Raw genomic sequence first — 19,618 nt, forward strand, 5'->3', positions numbered from 1 at the left:
TCCTCAATTTAGAAATTTTATTTAGACTTTTAAATGTTTTTTTTTTTAATTTCGGAAAAAAATCCGCAATGTAGTGAAGCCGCGATAAACGAAACGCGAAGTAGCGAGGGATCACTGTACTTTTTTTTCATGGTGATACTTGGTGTGAAAAAAATTGAACCATTGTTTTATATATATATATATATATATATATAAAGTAGTTTGGTTGGATAGCATTTCATTAAATAGGTAACATTGGTGTAGGAGCTTAGTCGAATGAAATCCGTAAGGTAACAGAATATATGACGTCACGATCCACTTGCCAGCTTTGTGCGTGCGTGAGTCCGTGCGGGGTTGGTAAGCTTGGGTAATGTGTAGGCTGCGGTTCCGTGGTGAGTAATTGCTGGGGGGGTCAATGGACAGTTGGGTTTATGGAGAGAGATGCAGCGCTGGGAGGGGGCGCGTCTCCCTCCCTCTCTCTCTCTCCCTCTCTCTCTCTCCAGTCGTGCTCATTCGCTCGTGGTCGAGCCGCTCGCTTGCTTGCAGCAGAACCGAGCTGCGAGCGTTTGTTCACTCTCCTCTTCGTCTTCCTCCAGTAATCAACCGTGGACTATGGACACTTGTCCCGCAGCGAGCACGTCCTAACCGGCGTCGTGGCGCAGAGCAGGCGCACAGCTAGCAGGTACGTTAAATATATATTTTTTTGTGGAGGCTGCGGTGCGGCGTCACTTTTGCGCAGTGATACAATGTGACTAAGCGTCGTAGCCATTATAGGAGGCTACTGGAGTCAATTTCTCACCATTGTTCTCGTTGGAATATTTTACCACTTGATTCTCTCATTTGAATATTGATGGGGGAAGCGGTGTATTTTTTTTTTTCGTGTATTTTATTTTTATTAAGTGGTGGTGGAATAAGTTGGGGCCTCCACAAATTTTAATAATATAAAGATAACATTTGAGTGGAAATAAATTGAGCTGTATATGAAATTGTTTCTCATTGAAATTAATTGAAATTAGTCCTTTCCAGGCATCAATTTAATATAGGAAAAATGTTAGGTCCATTCAGAAATCTTTGGAATATATTGTATTATATGAAAATGACATCACAGTTGCCCAAGGCTCAGGTATTGGCCAATTACGGCGCAGCTTGTAAATGTCACATGACCAAAGTCATAAAACAGGTGAGCCGCAATTGGTCATGACTCATTTCCTGAGGCCTGAGCAGCTGTGATATTATTTTCAATCAACAGCCAGTGGAAAAAATGGCCACTTCTTGAGATGGACAAACATCTTGCTGCTTAATTCATATTCTGCAAATGCAAAATGAATCAGAATGGATTGAAAAAAGGGAGATGAATTCATAATATACTGAAACTCTAACTAATAATTATTTATATTGTATCATCTAAAAAAATAAAAGTGCTGTCTGACACACGAAGAAAACAAACCCAGCCAATTAAAAACTCTACAGTAAAAGTGACCCATCACCTTAAATGTGACATCCCTGCATGAGCGCAGCATTTCCTTTTATTCATTTTCCATTTCTATTAAATAGGTCATGAATATTTATGCTGACCCGATCAAGGAAATTTATAATTGCCCTGGCTAATAATCCGACCTTTGTGTTTGTGGTGCGCCACAATTACAATGGCCTCACCTTTTAACCTGCGTTAGCTTTTTACCCTTTATACTGTATCAGTTTGAGAAGGGTGTTGCTTTACAACAGCTTGTCGAAATGCCCTCGACTACCAATCCCAGGTCAAACGGGCAGAATATCGAAAAGAGACACGTAGCATCGGCCACGTGCAGTTGCGAAACCTTTTTATGAGTTTATTCCGAGATTCCGATGAAATGGAAAAAGGATCATGGGTGATAGTTGTAAAGCAGTTAAGGATGATAAAGAATGTTTTAGTCGAGAGTAGAATTGTTTTCTTGGTCGCATCTCTGGCAATCTTGTAGGTTTGACAAGACCGAAACCAGGAACCAAATTAGCCCCCCGATAATAACTCCAGGAAATTAAAACAGCATGACAAGCGCACAGAGTGGAAATAGCCGTTCCACTTCAACTAGCAACGAGCGGGGCATCGACGTTTTAGCAGGTGCACGGCGTGTTGTGTTTGTGTGCAGTCGCAACACACGGGTTTGTCTGGGTGCCAACGTGGCCGAAGATTCACGTGAACCTTAGTCTGGAATATTCGGGAAAGGGAAACTGGTTTTACGTGCTACCGGACGGCAAACGCGAGTTGCCAGATGAACTCAATTCAGAAGAAAAACAACACGCCCAGATCCACTGGCAGGACAAGGAGGCCTCATCTTTCCTTCAAAGCAGCTCAGTAAAGATTTACAGCTTGTTTCGACAGTTGTCTGGAAGAGGACGGAAGATAAGCCTTTTGTTTTGAATTGCCGAGTGCTCGGACTACAATAATGGCTGACCTTGGAGGCTTTTAAACAAGCAGTCTACTGTAGTTTAATACCCGTCTCGCCATCTTAAAAGGTCACCGCTGAGAAATAAAACGATTTACAATTAGCATAGCAACAAAGGGCACTTAGCATTAAAACGCAATCCCGGGTTTTATGAAATAGCCGTCACAAATGTTTCAATGGTAAATGTTTGCCACACAACACTTCACTTAACACCTTTTATTGCATCCAGCTGCAAGCGAGCGAGACTTTTGCTTTCCTCCCTTGTTGCAGGCCAACACTTGAGGACTTGTCATGTCTTTTTCCCCGACAGTGTTTTGGCGCTTGCACAAGATTTAGCAGCTGTCTTGCGTGCTCACTTGTGGTGCGCGTCACTGGGAATGTTGGGGTCCACTATTTGGACACCTGAATTCTTAACTCATTCCCTGCCAACCCAGTTACCGTAAATTTCGCACTATAAGCCTTGACTTTTTTTTTTTTGAACCCTGAATAACGAGTGGTGCGGCTTATAGTCCAAAAATTACGGTAATATCTTTCACGTCTATAACCGTCATGAGTTACGATTTTGGGAATGACTGGCTTAGCGTTGGATGTGAAACATAACAGAAAAGGAAAAATGCTCAGCAGCTTTTCTTAGTTGGCAATGAATGTCTTATTGCTTAAGCCAGAAAGAAGACATAATCATAAAACAAAAAGTATTACTCACAGTATATTTAAAACCATGTATGGCCACTAGCTCAATGCTAACGCATTATGGGAAACCCCATCCACAGGCTAGCAAATAGCATCAATGTGGCAGTGTGGTAATGGTATTTAATGGAACCCCAGTTTACAAATGATCCAGTTTATGAGCAATTCTGTTTAGGAAGAACTTTTTAAAAGAATATTTAACTTCAGTTATAAGTGTGGCCACAGAAAGAATATTTGGCCGGCTACTTTTTATTGTGTTTTAACTCAACCAGTTTGATTATTTACTTGTTCGGCCATAATGCCAGCACCCGAATGATGAATACGTCCCTGGTAGACAATGAAATTTTCTGGAAAAGCCTTCTACGGCCACCATCATGAGTCGATATTTGCTGCGTGTGTGTTTTGGAGGGTACTCTAACCAGCCCACCCTCCGTGACCTTCGGCCTTTCGCCTGATGTGGTGGGGCTCAGCACTTTTAAGACGAACATCCGTTTCGGACGGAGATCAAAAGCGTTTGGAGTCTCGTCTCCTCTGACGCCGCGACCTTGCCGACCCCCCCTCCCTTCAAGACATCTTTAAACGGCTTTGGACTCCCTTAAAAGCTCAGCGGGCGGCATTTGAGGGATAGTTGCCTATCAGCACTTCAGGAGAATCAATTATCCTCGCGTGTATTTTTCTCGATTTAAAACGGCGTATCATAAACGGAATTTTTAGCCGTCTTTAAAGGAGCAAATCTGCCATATAAATAGAAGAAGCTGGAGAATATCATGGAGGCAATCCACATGTTATTCCAAGGTGTGGAATTTTTAACGGTCATAGCCGCGACCTCCCCCCACTACCCCACATACCAAGATAACCGCACATAGTCTCCCTCCCATTTCCCCGCTTCTCGCTGGGCTTCACAGCTTCATGTGTCCACCTACAGTCCATAAGGCAGTGCAAACAAATCTTACACGACGTTGCTGTGGGCCAGCAGGAATATTCAAACACGGCTACTTTTTCATCCGGCTTTGCTAGCTTGAGCATTGTAGCTTTCCTCAGATTTGGACTTGAGAAGTTTTTGAAGGGATTTTGAAGTTAGCTTAAGTGATGGGCACTCTAGGATAAAAAAATAATGACATCTTATTACTCTGAGATCTAAATACAGTGATCCCTCGCTACTTCGCGTTTCGTTTATCGCGGCTTCACTACATCGCGGATTTTTTTTCCCCAAATTAAAAAAACATTTACAAGTCAAAATAAAACATCTAAATAGAGGAGACATGTGTCTAACCTTTAGGACAATGTATTGTTGCTCCAAATATTCGTTTACATTCCTTTAGAAAACCGTTTTCGCGTGTTAGCGCAATCGCAAATTAGCATCTTTCCGCTAACTCGTTAGCCTGCCCAGTACTTCTTGTTGGTGACCGTACTTTGCGGATTTCACTTATCGCGGGTGGTTTTTTGGAACCAATTATCCGCGATAAACGAGGGATTATTGTACATTTGCTGCTGTCATTCAAATTTCAATTCAATTATAAGATTCAAATAGAGCAGAGGTGTTTTGTGATAAACATTTTCTGCTCAAAATTGTCAAAACACAACTACTTTTAATATATGCAAAAAAAAAAAAAAAAAAAAAACTTAAAACTTTTTTTCTGTAAAAGACTGACGGCCAACAAATTGATGTGTATCCTAAGAAACATTCTCTGTATATGAAAGGAAACATTTTGCTGCCAGGCTGTCTGGACGCCGGCAGAGAAGAAAAAAAAAATCTCTCAAATATTCCACACACACCTCTCCCCGTCTGTTCCATATGAACTAACCAACATTACTCGTATTAGAAATGACATCAACGTTAACGAGATTAGCGCCTGTTCCGCTACTTAGTCATGTGATCACAATCGTGTAATCTCTGGCTGCTGTACTATTCCATATTGTCCGTAAGCATTTCCTGTTCTGGAGAAAGAACATATTGTGCAAGAGAGCGTGACGCCATCTCCACAACATCCATCCACCCACCCCGCTTGAGCAGAATGATGTGTCCTTTGGCCCCCGGGGAGAGGAACATGATGGAAATACTCAGGCTGGCTGCACCCATCTGCCAAAAAGGAAGCCAATGTGCCAATTTCCTTCTCTTTGGGGATTGTTCAGATTGGCGCTGCACGGTTGTTTCATTTCGACTCATTGAGCCAGACAAAAAACATTCAGGAGGTCCACGAGTACGTCTTGTTCTCCTTTGTAGACTCATTCATCTAAGCACACAGGCTTGGGCATGCTGGAGTGCTTTGGAACAAGACGGTGATGTGTTTATTAAAAGCCATTTCTCAATGATGAGATTGTTTCCGTTTGGCTGCCAGCCAGTGCGTGTGTGTACGGGGAATGGAAACCTCACGGGAGTGGGAATGGAACGTTCCTTCAAAGTATTGCAACGTGCCAACGGACAAAACGGTTGATGCACTTTCAATCGCTTCATTCAACAAAATAAACATGACGGCTAACAGTTAGCTAGTTAAGTCAGTCTACGGTCTCATTGGCTGGCACCCACGTCACTCACCGGGCCAGACTCCCCCCCCACACACACTCAAAGAGGAAAATATCAATATTGCAAAATCAAATTTTATCTGAGTCATTAAAATAAGATTTGAAACAAAATTTGATACCAGCGCCCCTTTTTTGTCCATAATGGCCCATTCAGTTTTTTTAAATGGCTGTTGTCATTTCATTTGAACCAGCCTGTCCTTTCTGCTCTAAATTTAAACCTTCACTCGTTCCCCTCATCCCCCCGCGGTCCCTTTTTTTTGCTGTCAGCTTCATCTCATCACTGGGCCATCTTTGCCACTACTTTCACCCACCCTTGTCCTGAAATGATTCTACATGCATGCTGTATCGCCGGGCTGGAATTATGCAAGAAAGAGAAGTGGAAAAGAGGAAAGGGAGTTGAACTGGACCCAAGCCAGTCATCCTGAAAGTAGAAGAAATGACCGAGACGGGAAGCAAAAATAAACACAGAGGCTACTGTTATGCCTCTGCATGAACGATCGTACCGTTACGATTGTCCTAACGTCATCCGTCTGTGACTTCTCGTTCGGTAACTTTGGGAGCTGTCTTTTTTTTTCCAAAAGTGGACTAAAAAAAATAAAAAAAATCACCTTGAATGAGGTCAATGAGTCTTCACGGCGGTGAATGAACCTTTGGTGACTCATTGGCTGTAGAATAAGTCCTACACACAGAATAATTTCTGCTCCTAATGTTACACGCTCAAGTTTCAGCACCATCTTTATTCTTCTGCTCGGCGGGGTTTCTCTCAGTGAGTCAAAGATAGAGGCCAGCGTGAACAAGGAAGGTTTACGTAAGCCGTGTGCTAAAAAAAAAAAGAAGAAAATAGTTTTTGGGACGAGCGAAGGGCAGCTGCTATCAGTTTGGTCCTTGAGGATTGTGCAAACCTTGAGACTTGAGGTGTTTCTTTGTGTCGGTGGGCTCTTCATAAGAAGCACTATTTCATCGCTTTGAAGAAATCATCAATCAAAATGACATGTCAAACTGTCAAATCCCGTGTCTAATATTTTATTGATTGATTTATGACATACCGCATGACAACGAAAGAGTTTATAAAAGCCTGTTTGACAATCAATCATGACTCTGGTGAATTTTGCAATATTTGGCTTTGAGACTTTTTGGGAACGGGAGTTTTCGTGAAAACGACTTGACACATCCTGCCGGTCTGCAAAACCCCCCCATAGAAGTTCCATGTGACCGCTGACTCAGCAGACCAAATCCACAGAATTACCCAAGACGATTAAGAACTAAGAGATAGATTTGTTTTTAGTATTCCTGTAGTCCATCTCGAGTTTGCGTAATTTAGTGATACGGTGAGCAAGGACCTCTGTCTTACATGTTTTCCATTTCTCCTAATGTATGAAAGTCTCAAATTATATACAGCAGGGGTGTCAAACTCATTTTTTTCGTGGGTCGCATTGTAGTCATAGCTTCTTTCGGAGGGCCATGATGACAAATAAATGTATGAGCACCTCATATTATATACAGTAAAAGCTGCAAAACAAACTGACAAATAACTCAAATCAGACTAGCAAAAACTGGTCAAATATTAAAAAAAAACTATTTTTAAAAGTGAAGACAATTTGCAATTCTAGTAATGACACACGAATTTGATGCACAATTTGTCTTTGCGGGCCACATCAAATGATGTGGCGGGCCGTATCTGGCCCCCGGGCCTTGACTTTGACACCTGTGATATACAGTATAGGCTACACAACAAACTGATGACTACCGTAATTTTCGGACTACAAGTCACACCGGAGTATAAGTCCCACCAGCCATAAAATGCCCAAAAAAGTGAAAAAAAAAACATATAAGTCGCTCCTGAGTATAAGTCGACCCCCCCCCCCACCCAAACTATGAAAAAAACCGCGACTTATAGTTCGAAAATTACGGTAACTCGTTTTGAAATCAGAGACGGGAGAAGGACAACAGTTCCTGCATGAACTGGAAAAAAAAAATCGTATTCAGATTTAGACTTCCCCCCCCCCCTTTAGTCTACATTTTGTAAATGATTCAGGGAAGTATGTCTAGCCAGACTAGTAAAGACTAGTAAAAACTTTTTTTTTTAAAAAGATGAATGGTAATTTTTTTTTTCCCTCCCAACAGAAGCCCAGTGTGAGGATGATGTAACAGCGAGAGGCCCCTGCTCACCACTCAGGCCATGGCTTCCATGCCACTCCTTTTAGTAAGCTTCCTCATCTCCTCCCTCCGTCCATCTGATGGCCAGGTCGTCATTGGCACGTCGCCTTCCTTCTCTCCTCCGGATCTTCCCAAAGACTCTCAAGCCACCACCAAGCAGACAGATGGATCCTGGTCCTCCTTGCCTCCCGGCGGGCGCAGTGCCGGGCCGGCTAAGGTTACAGCGCGGGATCGGCTGACAACAACAAATGCAGCTCAGCAAAGGCCGAGAATACACTCCACTATGTGGAGCCGTGGGACAAACGCCACCGGGCCCAAGGTGGACTCGAGCGGCCCGCCACTCAGAAAGACATCGAAGGAAAATGTGCTCACTGACAAAGCGGTGACTACTGGAGTTCAAGAGACACGTGATTTGCAGGGACTCGGATCCGGTAGCACAACGCTGATTCTCGAAAAGGAGGAATTGCTGGCGCCTGTGCCGACGACTATCGATGAATCGGCTCGGTATCGAGCGCAAGCGCGAACTAAAATAGCTGATGGGAGCAATTCATCAGCGGTCGCTCGGGCTACGGAGCCGCAAGTGACCACGCAAATTGTCTCACGAGCAGCTCCGTCTGCAATGGCGACACAGGCCACGCCCCCTGCTGGTGAGGAACTCAACCCTGTTCAGTCGTTTACATTCAAATCAACACTTGTACTTGTGTTTTCTTCTCATTCTCAGGTGATTTGGAACTTCCCATTGACAGAAAAAAGGGGTCCGTGACTTTAAACCAAGTCTCCAATGCCACCACGGTGGGATCTACTGGAAAACAACCGCAGACTCCAAGACAGCCGGTCACCAATCCAAACGAGATTTCACTCCCAAAGATCATAACGGAGAAAGTAACTGAAACGACAACTCCATCTGGAACGCTCCTGGCTTCCGAGTTGGATGGGAAAAGACCAACCAAAGCAACAAACAAAACCACACATTTGGAGAGGAATAGAACACGGACATCTGTGCAACCAACAGGTAACTGAAGAATAACTTTGTTTGACCATTTTCATTCCAAAAAAAAACATTTTTCAGACAACCAAAGACTACCGTATTTTCCGGACTATAAGGCGCACCTTCAATGAATGGGCCATTTTAAAACGTTGTCCTTATATAAGGCACACAGGACTATAAGGCGCACCATGAATGCATCATGTCAGATTTTTAATCTAAATCAAATCATTCTCCATTTTATCTTTTCTATTTCAATTTCAGACGCAACAAATTACTTTCTAATCACAAAATAATGATCCATAGTCTTTTTGCTTCATGATTCATAGTCTTCAGCGGGCCACTTATGATTGATTTCATGACACAATGCTTCGAGCCAGTTTGAATTTAGGAATTTGGTCCATATATAAGGCGCACCGGACTATAAGGCGCACTGTCGGCTTTTGAGAAGATTTTAGGTTTTTAGGTGCGCCTTATAGTCCGGAAAATACGGTACTTCAAAGCAAAGGGAAAGGCATTTGAAGGTAGATCCAGATGGCAGCAGGGTGGGTTGCATGGAAAGGAAATAACTGGAATCCTTGGAAAACATTCATACAAAAGGAAAGTGGGTTCAAGACAAAAAAAAAAAAGACTGTTGGGAATACAGAAACCTTGGGTTGGGTGAATGTGCGGTAAAGGAATAAGCGATAGAAACTCCGAGAATAATGAAAAGCAGATGTATAGAAAAAAAAAGTGGAAAGTGTGACACATGGGCAGATTGTTTGAGAACAACACGGTAACGGAGACATCATTTTGCATGACTTCCATATGTTTATTCAATCCACGCCAACGGTGCGTGCGGTTTGGGGAAGCTGGAGGTACATTAAGCACACCCAGCTGTGCATTGTGGAGTGTGTCCACATCACACCCCTGAAAGTTGCAAGGAAGGAAGTCAAACACTTTGACGGAAACCAAGAGGTCAACCCAATAGCTTGGCCAGAAGAAGAAGTTGGAAGTCAACAATGGTTCGTTAGCCTCTCCTTGTTGAGTGATCCAAGTTGGGCAAAATGACTCTTTGACATCCTTGGAGGTCCAAAAATATAGATCTCCAGAAATTAGCCGTCTGTCATGGCACATCTGTTGTCTCCTATATAGTCGACCGCCACGATCAGGAACAAAAAAATCAAGTGGTACACGTTCAGACATCATTATGACAAATGAAGATGTTATGTAACATGTAGACATTACAATTCATTACATAATGTAACCATAACGTAATTACCAAGTAGGACCTGCTCCGCATTACGTCTGCTATGCTAATGACACGATTAACATGATACGATCACATCTGCGATTATATACGTCGGATGTTTTGCCAGTCTAGTTGAATTACATAATGAATGACTTGACCGTCATATCCCAGTTGGCTGAAATTTGTTGAGAACTGGTTTTATCGGGCCTCACATAGGAAGTACTTACAGTACATGATACTCGCATTTGTAGTTTAGAGGTTTCATTTGATTACTTGGTTATCGTCCTGTGGTGAAATCATATTTAGACCTCAGGTGGTTCGCTATGTGACAAGCTAGCATGATAATGAGACTGGCTTGCTGTCTTTGCTGGCTCCGTTTTGATCCTCTTATTTATTGTGTTATCTGTTTATTTATTATTTATTCATCACTCTTACTATTGATTGTTTGAATTTTTTGCCTTCTTGTTTTTATATTGTGTCGCGTACTTGTATGTCTATCGTGTTATGTGTCTCGTCACCGTGGGATAGAGAATAACGTAATTTCGGTCTCTTTGTGTGTTGTGACGTGGAGAGATTGACAATAAAGCTGACTTTGACTTTGACTTTGACTTTGGATTGGACCAGATGGTACAGTAATGGATGGCCAGCTACACCCCTCTAGTGGCGTTAGCACAGCCTTTAGTTGGCAAGAGAATAAGGTCGGACTATTTCTTCAAGAGCGAGGTCATATTTCTACAAGCCAGTTGACTTAAGCAACTGACGCCTCCCTTTCAACCACAGCTACCTTGCGCTTACACGAGACTTATGTTGTTGTTGTTCTTTTTTTTCAGCTAACCCAACAATCTTGGCTACCAGCGTGGCACCAGTCACCCAAGTCATCTTCGTTGATCCGAAGACTCGCTCCATTTTATTAGCGGATCCTCATCAGGCTTCCATGTCGCCCCCGTCTGCCAGCGCCGCACCCTCCCCAAATAGAAGCCTCATCTACTGGGGTGACCTGAGCCAGAATCTTACTTTTGCGTGGGAGCTACATGTCTACGGTTCGGCGAGCCTTTTCTTGCTTTTGTTTGCCGGGTCGGCCCTCGGGCTCATCTTGTCCCCGGGTTCGAGCTGTCCTCATCGAGGGGCTCTCGTGCTGGCCAACGCCTTGTTGTTTCTGGTCGGAGCGCTGCGGGCAGCTCTATTCCTGATCGATCCCTACGGGACGCATAAAATCCTCCCTCGTTGGGCAGTTGCGGCTATTTACAACTTGCCGCTCCACTTGCTGGTTTGGACTCAGGCTGCCTTGGCCCTGCTGGCCCTGAAGGCGGCCGGAGTGACAGTTTTACCTTCAACGTTGGAGCGTCCTCCCCTTGTGGCCGTGTTGGCTGTGCTTCAATGCACTCTGCTGCTGGCAGCAGATCTGTTTTCGCCAGCTCTGTCGCCCGTGGTGCCTGTCACACTGCAGGTTCTCGCCCTATGCTGGGGTCTGGGTCTCTGTCTGGGATTCCTCTTCTATGTCTTCCCACGAATACGTTGCCCTCCCATTTCTCACCCCGGACTCAACGAGGAAGCCAGGAGAAAGGCTTGGACAGGGAGTAGGAAAGAAGGGATTATTCTTGGAAAGGTGCTGGCGGTTTGTGCGGTTGTTGGAGCACTTTGCTGTGGGTTACATGTTCATGCCACCTTTTGGCTCTATGGACTTCTCGGGGACTGGATGAGCTTCAACTGGGGCTGGTGGCTGGTTCATTTCTGGGCCAGACTACTGGAGCTAACCTGGAGCTTAGGCCTCCTTCTCTTAGCTTCGTGGGTGTTCTGGAGGCCCCACTGTTGCAGAGGAACGGACGAGGGGGGAGCAGGAGATGGAGGAACGGCAGGAGACGTGCCGTCCCCTGGCCATTCTGGACCTTCCTCTCAGCGGCACACGTGCTGGTCCAAGATAGTCCAGAGTCTGACGGGAAAACCGTGCAAAAAGTCTGATAGTAACGGTGTTGGAGCAGGAGGTCAAGCAGAGGTGCCCAACAACTGGGCTGGGCAGGAACGTTCTGGAGTGGACATCACAAAGAGTCTCATCAGGAACCATAATCACGATCAAGCACCTGCGCAAGCTCAGTCCGTCAAAGACAGCAACCGAGTACGCAACCACAGGGGTCGTTCGGCCGAACGCGGCATATCCGATGACTCCACGAGCTCCCTGCTGAAAATGCAGGCACTCGGACGGACTCCGCAACGCTCCGTCAGTGGAAATCTGGAGACCGACAGAGACCCCTCGCTCTCAATGTGCGACTTTGATCTTCGACCCCCGTCTCCCATTAACCTCACCCGCAGCATCGATGAGGCTCTGCACCGAGAACACCTACTCGAAGGGGGTAGTTTGTTTCAACCTTTTAACCAAAATTCGCACTCTCCCTCCCTCGGATCCGGAGTCATACCGGGGCTCTGGCTGCGCAGAAACAGTGACCCTCCATTTTCCGAGAGCAGCGAGGCTCCCACAGAGTCGTCCATGCCTCTGGGGGGCAGCGTTCTCAGCAGTGTGCCTAGCAGGCAGGTAACTGCTCCACCCACACCTTCCCATCAGGGTCACAGGTGGGCAGGGAACGAGACGGGAAACGTCCCCTCGTCCGTGTCTTGCCCCGTGTCGCTTCACCCCACCAGAATATCAACGGGACATCTCGGGGAGGAGGGAGTGGACGACACGCGACCCTTCATCACACCAGACTCTGAGCAGGGGCGGGGGAGGGCTACAAGGCCTATCGGGTCACGCAGTTACCTGGAGGTCAGCCGACATGACGACTCTGCAAGTGTGAGCAGTGACATTATTGACTTATGAAACAAAACATCCAATCCATGCATTCAATTTTTTTTCTCGCTCATTCTTACAAGGGTGAGATGGAGCCTATCGTCGCCGACCGATATCAAGAAAGAAGCATTCACGCTCACAACAATTTAAAATCGACAATGAATCTAACCCGCAGTATTTTAAAATATGTGAGAAAACTCACACAAGCATGAGACCAAACGACCGCTCATCATTTTTTTTCTCCCATGGTCATAGCATAATGACTGTTTGGCTAGGGAGCTTGCAAACAAACTAGCTTAGCGCTAAGCTAATATGATGCTAGTTCAACACAAGGTAAAACATCCAGTCTACCACTGACTAGAGTACAGCACCTGATCCTGGAGGCTAAAATAGTAAAAATAATAAAGTAAAAATGAAAAACTTGCTGGTGTCGATGATTATTTGAGAACATCGTGGAAAACGCATACGTTGCGTTCCGAGGAATTGCCCCTCCCGATTGAACTCATTAAGTTTCCCTACTAGAATCGAATTAGATCATCAAATGGTTGACGGAGAACATCGCCAAACATCATGGTTACGGATAAAAGACAAACTGAGCTCTTGTCGTTCCCTTTTGTTTCCATATCAACAATCGCGTTTGCTTTCTTTTCTTCCGGAGTTTTCAATTTTCCTCTGTCATGTAACAATGTGCCATCCATGACTTTTGTTTCGTGCTTGTAATGGTTCTGTAAACCCGACGCTAATTAAATTGTCAAGTATTTGTAAGCCCTTAACATGCTACTACATGTCAGGGCTGCTTTGGAATTGACATGGGATTGATTTAAATCACAACCACTTTCACACTTAGATACATGTAGTATATGCTTACATGCGGTTAACAGTAGATTATCAGTATTGGGTAACACCAATAGCATAAGACAGAATTGAAATAGAAATGAATTTCAACCCGCCATAGATTTCCAGGACTCCGCCGAGAATTAACATCTGGCTTGGCATGAACACACTATGGCTGCACTTAACTTTTCATCAAAGCACTAGACTGAAGTATTTTATTACTCGAGATTAAGAAAAAAAAAAGTGTCTTTCAAATATATTCTATAGAAGCAACAATGTAAATACTTTTATTTTTATGTTGAACAGAGATATATTTGAAACATAGTCATGATTGTCACTGTGAAAGACAATCGAAAGGTTTCTTTTTTTGGCTATTGTTGTTTTGATATCGGGACTTTCTTGGCTGTGCTAAGGATTGAAATATTGATTGATATTATGAAAATGTTTAGATTCCCTTTGAAAATGATACTATGAAACAACTATTTTGGAGCTAAAAAAAAAATATTCCCACTGTACAGGAAGGAGCTTGAGTGAGCATGTGCAGTTGATGCAAAAGAAGACATCAATAAAATATTTCTTTTATTGGCTAATTATCAGTACAGGGATGATTTCTATTAGCCAATCAGACCATGACAGGATGACGTCCACTTTTCCCAGCGATGCTTAAGTTGTTTCGTGATTTCCGTCCAATGGCTTTGTGTTGTGGTCTCCATTCCAGTGTATTTCAAAGATGATCCTGTCTTGTTTGTTCCCTTTCATTTTCTTCCAGACCAGAGAGAAAGTTCCAAGTCTGATCAGTGTTGCCTTCCCTCTTAAGCTTACATGCCATAGAAAATAAATCCATGTGTCGTGCAGATCTTCAGTATTAGCGTTTTTTTATCTGGGTCATTTGTTATTCCATTTTGCCGAATTTCATGTCTGGATTCAAATAAAAACATGAATAGCTCCTAATTCACGTGTACTGTCTTTGATGATATAACCTCTGGCGACATTATAGAAAACTGTCGACAAGAAGAGGAATCTAGAAAAGCTTGCCGGTGTAGTTTGATGACTTCTTGAAAGACCGACCGGTTTGTTAAATCACTTCGGTGCGAAAGCGTAGTCCAGGAGACCTAATCAGCTGCTTGTAGTGCTCATCACAACGTTCACTTTGGCTCGCAGTGAAATGATTCCTCCAGTCACCAACTTTCCCTTCAAAAATGCAGAGAAATCAATTCAGAAGGCATTCCAACCGGCGGCCATTTTGTTCCGTACCTTTTCTCATGAAAGGAGACACCTTCAGATTCATTAAGGGGGCGTTGGTGAAGTTGGTCAGTTTGTTGTCTCTCATGTTCTCAAACTGCACGGCGGTCATGATGCTTTCCTTCTCCTCGGCCGAGACGGACAAGCCAAGGAAAGTGCACAGCTTGTCGATCTCGCGTCCCACGTTCTGCGCACGTGGGAAGGCTTGCGTCAAAAGATTCGCCTTTCAATCCACAACATGCTCGACCCACTCGGAAATGATGCAAAGCGAGATTTGCCATGTCAGTACAATGGTTATGTCGTGTTTGGAATGAAAACATTGACCTGGAACTATAGGATGAAGCATTATTCTCTTGGTATGGCGCCGTGAGTGGCTGCCTCCCAGCAGTGTTCTCTCTTTTCCTCTTTATTTCCTTATTTTCTCCTTTTTCTTTCTGTCTTTTTGTCCATTCGGCGATGCTGGTGCCTTCTACCGCACCTCGGTACCTCTTCGGATCGGATATTTTATTTTATTTATTTTTTCTTCCTGGGACCGGACCGGGATCATCGGTCGAGGCCGGCGTAACTCTACGACGGCTTCCTGCTTATCCGACCAGTGATGACCGGGTCCCTCGCATTGGCCTTGCAGCCGCAACACCTGTGGGGAGTCCGCTCCCTCGTGCTCGTCGGAACCGACGACTTTCGCCATGCTAGCCCCGTGGTGGCCATCTGCACGTCCCCCGACAGGGTGCCCGGGACGCTGCTCACACGTTTGCCTGCTTTGTGATGTTTTCACCGATTCACCACCACGGTCCATTGGGCGCCGTTGAACTGGACTGCCCTTACACCTGTCGATGGACCCCGTGGAGGCTATTTTGTGTGTTTTGGGGTGTTCTCTTGTATTGAGGGGTGCTAGGTGGCCGCTGTTGCTTTTTTTTCCTTTGTCTTTTAGCTTTGATTTGCTTTGATGGCTTTTATCTTGTGCACTTTCTGACTTTCTTTGTGGCGCCGTTGTGTGGCAGCCTTGTGAGAGCCTATTGAGTTGCGCTCATGCCATCTGTGTGTTTTTTGTATACCCACTCTGTGGTATGGATACTGCTGGGGCCTGAATTTCCCCACCCCTGGGGATCAATAAATATTCAATCAATCAATCAATCAATCAATCAATATATTTACATACTACAGTTAGCTAGCTAGCTAGCCTACGCGACAAAAATACATTGTCATGATTTTGAAGCCTCATTTTTTCCACACTTGGCCTTTTTTGGTTATGTAGTGTTAGGAACGTAAACGTTGACCTGGAGCCATAGGGCGGAGCATATGTTTACATGCTATAGTTAGCTAGCTAGCTAGCCTACACGACGAAAATACATTGCCATGATTATAAAGCCTCATTTTTTTACACTTGGCTTTTTTTTATCATTCAAATTTGGCAAATTTAGAAGATATGTTTGTTCTCACTTTAGCAGGACTTTAAATGATTTAAACTAGTGAAGCTATTGCTAACATTTCACCTCGGTCAGATCTTCATAGAAAATGTAATGCAGATTTGGATACGTTTGCTTCTTCTCCCACCAGCCGACCACATGCTGATGCCAAGCTCCATACGTCACTGAAGCCATAGAAGAGAAGATTAATGTTGGATGAAAGAGCAAAAAGGTGGTGCCACTTTGACCTCACGTTTGCCCTCCATGAATCTTTGCAAAAAGCCGTCCCAGTCTCCCGGTGAGGGGTGGATGCTGTTCATGCGGCTGAAGTGGAAGAAGGACACGGCAACGTCCTTCGGGTTACGAGCCACGTAGACTGTCTGCTCGAAAAAGACAGCGACGAATCTCAGCTTTTCATTTACCGTTTTTTTCCGTGTATAATGCGCCCCCATGTATAATACGCACCCTAAAAATGGCATGTTGATGCTAGTAAAAAGCCTGTACCCATGTACAATACGCACCCAGATTTTGACTCCTACTTAAGTCCGTGAACGTAAAATTATTTCAGAAAAAAGATCATCTTTGGGAACAACCGGATGTTCTGCCGGTCAGTATCACTGCGCATGCGCTAGCATACTCAATAGCGAAGAAATGTTTCGGATTTGTGTAGGGTACATTGTGACAGCAAACGAGCAGGTGATCTAGCAAGCGTCTGATACCAGAGCATTGTGTTCGTATGGAGTGTGTTTGCAGTGAACAGCAGAGAAGAAAGCACATCTGTAATGGCGGCCTCCGTATGATATCCGGATTTAAAAAAATAAAAAATAATAAAATTGAGAATTTTAGGACAATAAATTAGCTAAGTTTTGCGCATTATACATGGAAAAAAACGGTACCTGCCACGGTTGGTTGCAGACATGGCGCACTTTTTACCTTGCAGTTGTTCTCCCAAAACGTTTCAGGGACAAGCTGGACCGGCAGATGAGTTTTAATGAGACGAGGAGTGATTGTGAGTTGGTCTGCCAGGTCTTTTCCTTCGGGAGGAAGAGAACAATTGCCAAATGTGCCCAGAGATACGTAATGTTTGACAGATATGACTTTTTTTGTTTTTAAACCTTTGGGATAACCAGGAATGCAGAGTTCCAGAAATGGTACTCTCATATACAGAGGGAGGGATGTTTCTATCTCCGGCTTCGTCTTTCCAAAAAACAGCCGATCAAGGAGGTAGCAGACCCACGTAGTTCCTGACGCCATCATCAAAATACACAGTAAGTAAGCCGAAAACGTGTTTTATTGATCAATGGATTTATGAGAAATTGTGATTGAAGTTGAAAAGCTCACCTGATTTCGGATAAGTGGCTATGACGATGTCATCTGGTTTGGCCTTGAAGGTTTTGACGTTTTCCCAGTTGTCAGTGAAGAATTTGGTCATGGGAACGCCATGGAAGTCAAAGAGTTCTGGTCGAGGTGGCGCCTCCATCTGGTCTTGGGTTTAAAGCAAAACGGTAAGCACAGGCATCGAGTCGTTCCTCAATTCGATTATGCAATCGTGTATCGACCTTGTGTTAATAATGAAAATGCAAATTGTCTTCACTTGCTCGCAATTTTTGTTACCATTCTTTTTTTTTTTAATATTTGAACACTTTTTACTTGCCTAGTTATTCATCAATTTGTTGTCATACATTTATTGGGGACCACACCTCATTATGGCACTCTAAAAGGAAACAAACAGAAATTCGTTTAACACTTCGCCTCAATGACTAACTTGTTTAGCCACTTGCTGCTAATTATTCAACAGAATACTTGTGGCTTTCTGCTTAAATATAAATTTGTCAATACATTTCGGTGAGATTGTCCTTACTTCATTCAATATGCAATTTTTGCTTCTTTTTTTTTGGTGAGGTTTTTGGTTCTGTGACATTTGTCTCATTTAAAATGCAATTTATTGGGTTATTTGTTTATTATTTATTCATCACTCATTTTATTTATTTATTATTTATTAGTTATTGTTTGTGCCTTCTTGTTTTTATTTTGTGTCGTCTACTTGTATGTTTATCGTGTACTGTGTCTCGTCACCGTGGGATGGAGGAAACGGAATTTCGGTTTCTTTGTGTGTCAATAAAGCTGACTTTGACTTTGACTTAAAATACTTGACATTCATTACCAATATATCGTTCAATGCAATCTTCCAGAGCCTAATAATAATAATGATAATAATAATATTAATAATAATAATAATAATAATACAGTCATCCATTTTCTATACCGTTTATCCCGGGCGTGCTGGAGCCTAGAATAATAGTAATAGTAATAATAATTATTATTAGTAGTAGTAGTAGTATTAAAAATAACCGGAGTTATTTATTATTTATGTATTTAAATAGTTCTTTGTTTTTCAACTATACACACTGTATCGCTCCACTTCCCAAACTGGCTATACCGTCAAGAGATGTTAGAAATTCAAATGGCAGTGCACTCATTATACTAGTAAACCAGTTTATGATGTAGAAGCCAAGCACCCAAAAAAATTTAACATGTACCTACTATCAGCAATTGAAAAGCCATAATAAAGAATAATGCATAGAGCCACTCACGCTAGACTTCTCCCGGCTGTAGGTATAAAGTCACAATGCTTCTCAAGCAAGCATGCAAGAGCATGTTTGTGAGCATGAAGTGTTACATCACGACCGATTTTAATGCCGTGGTAGAATGCAGAACAAACCAGTTCATCCAAAACGGCGTGGCGTAGTGAGGTTCGGGAGTAGAGAGCAGAGGGCAGTCCTGGCTACTTTTGCGCCCTGGGCGAACCATCCGTCTACCAGGGGTCTCAAACTCCAGTCCTCGGGGGCCGCATTCCTACATGTTTTCCAAGTTTCCCTCGTTAAACACACCTTATTCAATTATCAGGCTCCTGCAGAACGTGAGGATGAACTGATCATTTGAATCAGGTGTATTTAACAAAGGAAACTTGGAAAACATGTAGGAATGCGGCCCCCGAGGACTGGAGCTTGAGACCCCTGGCTCAGACGTCTATGCCATAGACGTCTATAGCAGAGAGGTTCTAATAAATGTCTATTAGACGTCTATGCTATAGACGTCTACGGCATCCTACAGAATACGCCCCAACGTGGATTGCGCCCTGGGCGGTCCCCGACATAACCCATAGCAAAAAAACAGCCTTGCTAGTGAGAAACCGCTTTCCAACCGGATCATCCCTCTGGGCTCTTGCTGTTTTGTTGTTAAGTATAGCCCAATTAAGAATATTTTACTTTTTTACCGTTTTTCCTGAATCAAAGGGCGTAACCTTGCCTACATTTCACTGTAATCATTATTTTTAGGCATTCACTTTTTTTTATTTCGTTAAAAATAGGT

The 19,618-nt window shown here is 43.6% G+C and overlaps 2 protein-coding genes and 1 long non-coding RNA gene across 4 annotated transcripts; 1 reads left to right on the top strand and 2 right to left on the bottom strand.

Annotated features, from left to right (window-relative positions):
• Positions 1-344: 344 nt before the first annotated feature.
• Positions 345-14,452, top strand: LOC133170471 (proline-rich transmembrane protein 3). The gene is made up of 5 exons (XM_061303439.1): positions 345-371; positions 576-661; positions 7,737-8,416; positions 8,491-8,781; positions 10,816-14,452. The coding sequence occupies exons 3-5, from the start codon at positions 7,792-7,794 to the stop codon at positions 12,792-12,794; spliced, it is 2,895 nt and encodes a 964-aa protein (XP_061159423.1). The 5' UTR covers positions 345-371; positions 576-661; positions 7,737-7,791; the 3' UTR covers positions 12,795-14,452.
• LOC133170586 (uncharacterized) lies at positions 9,545-11,140 on the bottom strand. Its single transcript, XR_009718597.1, has 2 exons — positions 11,000-11,140; positions 9,545-9,880 (listed from the first exon to the last, which is right to left on the bottom strand). It is a non-coding gene; the product is annotated as an uncharacterized LOC133170586 (long non-coding RNA).
• Positions 14,161-18,895, bottom strand: LOC133170577 (cytosolic sulfotransferase 3-like). Of its 2 annotated transcripts, none has more exons than XM_061303620.1 (8): positions 18,791-18,895; positions 17,588-17,731; positions 17,362-17,490; positions 17,180-17,280; positions 16,500-16,626; positions 16,334-16,431; positions 14,853-15,027; positions 14,161-14,789 (listed from the first exon to the last, which is right to left on the bottom strand). In XM_061303620.1, exons 2-8 carry the CDS (start codon positions 17,724-17,726, stop codon positions 14,674-14,676), a joined length of 885 nt encoding a protein of 294 aa, XP_061159604.1. In that variant the 5' UTR covers positions 17,727-17,731; positions 18,791-18,895; the 3' UTR covers positions 14,161-14,673. The 2 variants fall into 2 exon arrangements, with proteins under 2 accessions (XP_061159604.1, XP_061159613.1); XM_061303629.1 differs by having other exon boundaries at positions 17,588-17,726; positions 18,841-18,845.
• Positions 18,896-19,618: the final 723 nt, after the last annotated feature.

This window comes from Syngnathus typhle, linkage group LG2 (assembly GCF_033458585.1).
Source record: "Syngnathus typhle isolate RoL2023-S1 ecotype Sweden linkage group LG2, RoL_Styp_1.0, whole genome shotgun sequence".
Taxonomy (NCBI): Eukaryota; Metazoa; Chordata; class Actinopteri; order Syngnathiformes; family Syngnathidae; genus Syngnathus; species Syngnathus typhle.

What these genes read in the sequence shown, in the direction of transcription:
- LOC133170471 (XM_061303439.1), top strand. Translation starts at nt 7,792, where the DNA reads ATGGCTTCCATGCCACTCCTTTTAGTAAGCTTCCTCATCTCCTCCCTC. An exon ending in ACAGGCCACGCCCCCTGCTG is followed by an intron (nt 8,417 to 8,490) that starts GTGAGGAACTCA and finishes TCTCATTCTCAG; the next exon opens with GTGATTTGGAACTTCCCATT. An exon ending in GACATCTGTGCAACCAACAG is followed by an intron (nt 8,782 to 10,815) that starts GTAACTGAAGAA and finishes CTTTTTTTTCAG; the next exon opens with CTAACCCAACAATCTTGGCT.
- LOC133170577 (XM_061303620.1), bottom strand. Translation starts at nt 17,726, where the DNA reads ATGGAGGCGCCACCTCGACCAGAACTCTTTGACTTCCATGGCGTTCCC. An exon ending in AGCCACTTATCCGAAATCAG is followed by an intron (nt 17,491 to 17,587) that starts GTGAGCTTTTCA and finishes TGATGGCGTCAG; the next exon opens with GAACTACGTGGGTCTGCTAC. An exon ending in TCTATGAAGATCTGACCGAG is followed by an intron (nt 15,028 to 16,333) that starts GTGAAATGTTAG and finishes CCACGTGCGCAG; the next exon opens with AACGTGGGACGCGAGATCGA.